This window comes from Salvia splendens, chromosome 21 (genome assembly GCF_004379255.2).
Source record: "Salvia splendens isolate huo1 chromosome 21, SspV2, whole genome shotgun sequence".
NCBI classification, from domain to species: Eukaryota; Viridiplantae; Streptophyta; class Magnoliopsida; order Lamiales; family Lamiaceae; genus Salvia; species Salvia splendens.
The window spans coordinates 2,823,867-2,831,567 of NC_056052.1; the positions used below are offsets into that span (position 1 = coordinate 2,823,867).

The 7,701-nt window shown below is 38.0% G+C and overlaps 1 protein-coding gene and 1 pseudogene across 1 annotated transcript; one reads left to right on the plus strand and one right to left on the minus strand.

Annotated features, from left to right (window-relative positions):
- Window positions 1–389: 389 nt before the first annotated feature.
- On the plus strand, window positions 390–2,690 carry LOC121783275 (TGACG-sequence-specific DNA-binding protein TGA-1A-like). The gene is made up of 9 exons (XM_042181304.1): window positions 390–410; window positions 548–712; window positions 788–862; window positions 1,057–1,116; window positions 1,185–1,262; window positions 1,335–1,398; window positions 1,600–1,874; window positions 1,979–2,203; window positions 2,293–2,690. The coding sequence occupies exons 1-9, from the start codon at window positions 405–407 to the stop codon at window positions 2,443–2,445; spliced, it is 1,101 nt and encodes a 366-aa protein (XP_042037238.1). The 5' UTR covers window positions 390–404; the 3' UTR covers window positions 2,446–2,690.
- Window positions 2,691–3,773: 1,083 nt separating this feature from the next.
- On the minus strand, window positions 3,774–6,588 carry LOC121783814 (annotated as a pseudogene).
- Between the last annotated feature and the right edge of the window lie 1,113 nt (window positions 6,589–7,701).

Consider the following 7,701-nt stretch of genomic DNA (forward strand, 5'->3'; position numbering starts at 1 on the left):
TCAAGAATTTCTCCTTTTGTTGACAAAATTTGATGTAGAGTAGCTCTTGTTGACCTTCACACAGACAATAATAATACAAGTATGTTTTGGTGTTTGTTAGCTTCTCTATTGAGCTTTGTAATTGCAAGATTCAATTTTTCTTACTGCTTTGATGTTTGATTTGATCATCAATTTGAGATGCTGAGTTTAACTTGCACAAGTTTGTTTTTAATTATTGATTTCCACAAAAGTGTGAGGATCAGATGCTGTTTGTGATTTTGTGAATGGGATTCTTGAGATCATTAATTGATTTAAAATAGATTAGATATGTGGAATCTGAATTCAATATCTACCTTGTGCATTATGATAAAGTAATTTCCACTTAAGTTCTTGATTTGGGAGTTTCTGCCTTGTCTTATAATGCAATGAATGTGATTGCTTGATTACATGTTTTGTGCTATCCAATTCTGTTCAACTTTGATGGCTTCTTCCTTCTTGTGTGACTAATGACATCTGATATTCGACCTAAGTGGCTGATTCCGTTCTGTTTCTTGGCTTCGTTAAACAGCCAACGATGATGAATTCAACGTCCACGCAATTCGTTCCATCAAGACGGATGGGGATATACGAGCCAATCCATCAAATGAGTATGTGGGGAGATTTCAAAGGTAACAACTGTCTCGATGCATCTACCCCGATGATTCTGGAGGTCGACCCCAAACTAGACAATCAGGTACGATTAACAGAAATCGTAGCTCGTGTCTGTGAACTTGTTGGCTAACTTGGTTGTTTCTCCCTATGCGTCTAGTCAGAGGATACTTCACATGGAACCGTTGGACATTCGAATAAATACGACCAAGAAGCAAGTAAACCTCCCGATAAGGTACATATACGCTGCACTCGTTCGTTTGGTTAATGTATATACTTTACATGTATCTGATAAATGGCACTTTTCTTATGCATATCTCGTTACAAAATCTCGATATCTGCATTTCCTGATTCTCATTTCGTTCATCTATTCTATTGGTTCTGTTAAATGTTCTTAATAGTGATGATAAACTGGAGTTTACGTTGTAGGTGTTGAGGCGTCTAGCACAGAACCGTGAGGCTGCTCGTAAAAGTCGTCTAAGGAAAAAGGTACGTTGCTCGTTGATGAAGTGGAGCTTACCTCTTGATTTTGGAGCTAACTTGCAATTTGGTTGCAGGCCTATGTTCAGCAGTTAGAAAGCAGTAAACTAAGACTAATTCAGTTAGAGCAAGAGCTTGGCCGAGCCCGGCAACAGGTAAACATGCGTAATTATTTTACCGTGTATTTACTTTGACGACGCGTTAATAGAAGGTGCTTACTGCTGCAGGGGATGTACACTGGAAGTGCTTTAGATGCTAGTCCGCTATCTTATGCTGGCAGTATGAATCCAGGTTCGTTTAGTCGTATGCGATTCATCTACTCATTAGTCGATAATATAGAAGAAAAAATCGATTCTATGATGTCTGTTTTCCGGAAAATGTAACACAGAGATATGAAAATGAAGATTGTGAAGTACTTATTGTTGCAAAAAGACGTGATTTGATGTCGGATTGCTACAAATATTAGTGTGTTATAGCTTCATCGCTTTGCAGGGATTGCTACGTTCGAACTGGAGTATGGACACTGGGTGGAAGAGCAGGATAGGCAGCTAGCTGATCTGAGGAACGCTTTGCAATCGACAGAAACGGGAGACGTGGAGCTGCGAATATTCGTTGATGGCGGACTTAGGCACTATTGCGATCTTTTCAAAATGAAAGCCACAGCTGCGAAGACCGATGTTTTCTATCTCATGTCTGGCATGTGGAAAACCTCGGGCGAGCGCTTTTTCTTCTGGATTGGCGGATTTCGGCCTTCTGAGCTTCTAAAGGTAATTAATCGTTCTTTCTTTTCTGGGACGAACATTTTAAAAAGTCGAGTGGTCATTAATCTGGTTCAGTCTAAATCGAAGAATTCGTATGGTTTGTTGCTCAGGTTCTCTTACCACATTTGGAGCCGTTGACTGAGCAACAACGTTTGGATCTTGGAAATCTCGCGCAATCGTGCCAGCAAGCAGAGGACGCGTTATCACAGGGGATGGACCGGCTCCACCAAATTCTCGGGGCAGCAATAGCCAAACAGCTCGGAGAAGGGAATTACCTCCCGCAGGTCGGTGCTGCCATTGAGAAGTTGGATGATCTGGCCAGGTTCGTCGGTCAGGTAACGTGCACGACACATTTTTCGATTCTAAAATGCCTTAGCCTCGACGACGAAAAAATTCGTATTGAATTCTTGATGATGGAAAACAGGCAGACCATCTGAGGCAGGAAACTCTGCAGCAGATTTCGCGGATCCTGACCACCCGGCAGGCAGCTCGGGGGCTTCTTGCTTTGGGCGAGTACTTTCAACGTCTCCGGGCGTTGAGCTCGCTTTGGTCTTCGCGGCCTCGTGAATCGTCGTAGCTTGCCGGAGCTGTCATCACCTATGTGGTGGTGTGTATATTTAGCTAGCATAATGTTTGTGTGCACATTTTTGATCGAAGATTTGTAAATATAATTAGATGATTTATCAGGAGGAAGCGTAGGGGTGGGTAGGTACGGTATACCTTACCGAAACAACCATGCCGTACCAAAATTCGGTATACCATACTTTTGCGGTATACCTGACTTTCAATATCAATAAAAATAGAATATTTGAGTTTTTATAATATTATTTATATTTTATTATTTAAAAAATAAATATATTTTTTTCATATCTATATTTATATTTCACCATACATTTTATAATTTAAAAATATATAAAATATAATATTTTATATATAATTATATTTATATTTCAGGGTATATACCTTAATTTACGGTATATACTGAATTTCGGTATGTCGCGGTATACCGCGGTATATGAAAATTCATACCGTTACCTTACCGAAAAATTTCGATAAGGTATTATACCTTACCGAAAATTTCGGTATACCGAAAATTCGATATTTTCGGTATTTTTTCAGTACGATAAGGAGGGTATTTCGGTATTTTTCCCCAGCCCCAAGGAAGTGTGTGTCACATTAATTTTTTTTGCTTATGAGTATAATTTTTGTTTTGTTTAAAGGTATATTTATGTCTGGGTTCAGTATGTAAATTTAAAGTGTAAAATAAAGCAGCTTCATTTTACATTTTCTTTTTATGTCTTGATTCAGTATGTGAATTTCTTTTGTGGGAGATTTTCCAACGAAAATAGAAATATGACATCTAAATAAGGGGTAAACTTTTCAACAAAATTGTAAACTTTAAACTTGACGTATAATACCACGAACTAAAATAGTTAATTGAATTTTTTCCAACGGCAACAGAATACGGACATATCTCATTCGCCATCGCATTAGATATTGTTACCGCTGAAAAAAATGATAATAATGTGATTACAAAGTACCTAAAGCCAAATATGTTTATTCATTTCATTTTAATGTAGCCAAATTCTATCGTTGGTTGGAAAATTCAACAACTATTTAAGTTCGTGATATTACATGTCAAGTTTAAAAGTTAGTCAAAAATAATTTTTTGAAAAGTTTCGTTATATTAGGCGCCAATAACCTTTAAATAATAGTGTGAACCACCAAGACTAATTCTGTTTTTTCCTTTATCTTTGTTTTTCCTTTTTATTTCCCTTGTTTAGTTTTTCTTTAGAGAAAATTGAGCATAACAATTACAACTACAAGAGAAAGCTGCAATTTTATAAGAAGAAAATTCAAACAACTTGAACAATCTCTTCAATAAAAGAACAAACAGTTGAAAGATGAAACATATGCCAAACAAGTTTATTTTTTCACAAAAGTGAGATTAGATTGAACATAAATCCAGTTTCAGAGCTTGGACATGGCATAGTCCAGTCCATCCACCAAGAAATCTGCATCAATTCATCATCTCAAAACTCCATCACAAATCCAACAGAAATAGAGAGGAGGGAGAGAGACTAACCAGCATCATCTTTGCCAAAACACATTGGTGGCTTTATCCTGAAAACATTCCCATGAAGCCCGCCTTTCCCGACCAAGATCCCGAGTTCTACAGCCACCAAAAAACTCGTTTCATTAGTAGCATAACTCATCGCGTCCTATCTCTATCAACAAGTTGGTGCAAACCAACCTCTAAGGCTTTCAAACAAAACCACAGTTTCTGACTTGGTGGGTGTCTTCTTCTCCCGGTCAGTCACGAGTTCTATCCCCACCATCAAGCCGCTCCCTCTCACGTCCCCGATTACTACAGAACGGTAAATACAGCATCAGCGCATGAGAAAATCTTACGAAAGAGTGGTGAAGGAAACCTACTATCGTGCTTTTGCTGCAGTTGTCTAAGGAGCCCGAGCATGTGAGAGCCAACCTCCGCACAGTGCTGCTGCCGTTTCTCCTTTTCAAGAACTTGCAGCACTGCTAGTCCACCAGCCGAGCAGACTGGGTTGCCCCCGAATGTGTTGAACTGTATTTTCTGAGACAATACGCTTGCTATTTCGGGAGTTGTTACCACTGCTCCAAGTGGCAGACCGTTTCCTATGCCCTGCATTTTTCAAATTACCATAGTCAGTCGAATAAAAAAGAGCTAGAGAATCAGATAAGATCTTTCAATTTACAGAGACCTTAGCCATAGTGACTATATCAGGAACGACTCCCTGCGTCACAAACCCCCAATAGTGGCTTCCTGTCCGACCAAATCCAGTTTGCACCTCATCAGCAATACAGACACCACCAGCTTTACGGACAATGTCATAGACAGATTTTAAGTATCCAGGGGCTAACTCGACTGCTCCACCAACTCCCTGGTAACAGCACGGAACAATAGTTAGAACCGAGGCTGTAAAGAAGGGTTGATGCTTCGTATAAGCAGATGTAACGAACCTGGATCGTCTCTGCAATAAACCCAGCGACTTTTCCTGATGTGCCGTGATCAATGTGGTCTTGTACCTCGTCAGCATAGGCGCTTGCCATCAGAGCCAAACACTCCTCGATATGGATTTGGGTTCATAACATGATGAATCTCACCCTATCAAGTTTGTGAAAACAATGAATTCCATTGAACGAGACGGCTAATGCAGTATATTGTGGACATGATAGTGAAGCGAAGAAAGATGCATATATGAGCTCTCTGGCTTCAGAAGGTGCATAATTACTCAAGTGATCAAATACATATTGGATTTTATGAAGGAAGCATAATTAATAAATTTCGATTACACTGCAAAACAACGTTAAATGCATCGATGTATAGTAGCATAGTTGCCTAAAGGCCCCAATTTTTCATAAAAACACAGAGAACTATTAAGTTGTAAAAAGGACATAGTTAAACTCGGATTAAAGACAAACCTGAGGAATGGGGTACTTCCACGTGTTGAGAGCCGTCAACCCTATCGTATTAGAACTTCCACCATGATATGCATTCCTCATTGCAATCATGCCAAGGTTCCCACTGTACAGCCGAGCCATCAACATAGCAAGCTCGTTTGCTTCAGTCCCTGAATTTACAAAATACACAACCTGCAATCCCAAGAAAAATTTATCGAAAGTACATTTCGATGGCACAAGTGAGCATGCCAATGCTATCACAAAGGTTTTAGACATTATCCATAACACATAATATAGCAAAACCTCAACAATGGTTTAATTGAGGAATAAAGGTATTCTCATTCCATAAATCAAATATGTTACAGACGATTAAATCAGTACACTACAAAACATGTCTTATACGGTGATTTAGGTACCTATGCACAAAATATCCAGATGATTGGGATTAGCTTCAAATTTCCGGGCATTTTAGATGCTAGAGCCTCTGCAAAATGACCAATGGCGTGATGTAGGTATATCGTGGTGGCGTGCTGAAGAAGCTTGCTTTGCTAGACAATAGCATTGAGGATGTCCGGATGGCAATGGCCACAAGACACTGTCACAATGCCTGCAAACGCATCGAGATAACGCCTCCCATTTTCATCGAACAAGTACTGCATCTTCCCTTCAACTATGTTCAACTGTCCCAATCCAAGAAACAACAACAGCACTCATCAATACCAATACCACTAGAGCCAATCTCACACAAACAATCTCACAAAGCTCACATTTTGAACAAAAAAAACAAACACAATCTTTACTTCAAACTACATTCACTACTGAAAAGCAAATGAACTGAAATTCATCACAACATCCAAAATTCCAAATCCATCCAACCCCTACTACTACAATCAATTCACAACATCCTAAAATCAATCAATCGCTGCAACAAACAAAAATCAATTTTGATGAAAACATATATGCAACTCAAAATCATAATTCCAATCGATAATAAATCCAAAAAAAGTGGGCTTACAGGCTTCTGGTAGTAGTGGAAAAGGGGAGGGGCCCAGAAATCGCTTTCGCTTCTCGAAAACCTCATCAGCTCGGGGGCCGTCGTAGGGCTTGGGATCGTAGTCAAAAGGCGGCAGAGACGGAGGAGCGGCGGCGCGTTGAAGTCCGACATTAGAGGTGGAAAGGCAGCGCCTTGCCCCAATTAAAAGCTTCCTTTCAATCCCCATGAATGATGAGTTTCATAGTTTAGGAGTGAAGAGTGTGATTTTGTATAGGATTTGGGGAAATGTTGAGGTGGAGCTTGATCAGATTCCACCAACCCCATGCAAAAAAGATTCCTTTTAACACTTCATCTACTCAGATCAACATTATTCTATTCATGGTTCATGAATTTGAGATACTACTACTTTCAATATATTTTGTATTCGCTACATTTGCTATTAGGAGTATTATTTCTTTTCGGCATAAATTTTAAAATATAATTAGAAAAGTGGATGGAAAAAAGTTAGTGTAATGTGAGACCCTACTACCATTTATAATAAATATGAACCGGAACTCCTATTTGCCGACAGACTAAAATAGAAAATTGAGATTCATATTCGAGGACGGAGGGAGTACTCTTTTTTCTTTTTTTGATTTGACCACAAGTGTATGCCTTTGGCGAAATACGACTAATCCTGCTCGACCGGATTTACGGATTAAAACCCAAAGTTTCTTAGTGAATGACGGGGTTTGAACCCATGCGGAGAAAATACTTTTTTAATTATATATAGTATTTCTCTTATTACTTTATTCTTTTCATGTCCTTTATATTTTAACTACAAACAATTATATATTCATGAAATGCATAAAAAAATCAGTTTTTAATGTAATCACAATCATAACATGTTTTTTGTTTGCATCAAATTCAATAATCGTCACATGTAATGATGCTTTTCTGAATTAATAAATAATAAACTTAAAGAATGAACATCCATGAATCATGACTATTGACCTGTCTTCATAACCTCTAGACTCTAGTGATTCAATTTCAAAACTAAGTCAATAACATTGCATAAATGATTATTTAAAAAGTCATAAGATCACAAATTAAAATGGTAAAATATTTATTTAAATAGTTAAATTTTAGTCAGTTCCATAGCTGATAAACAAGACATGTATAGAAAGTATAATATTTTATTGTAAACAACAAAAAGAAAGACACAATATTGTACAGTACATAAAATCGTTTTGAGTCATTCATTATATGGCACATGATCTACAATATATTCATAACTTATGCCAATGATTTTGTGGTCCTTAATTTGAATGTCATTCATTACGAGAATTTCATTTAATTTTCTTAACCGATCAATCACATATCATGAGTTTAAAGTTCATGTTGCGACGGTTTAGAGAT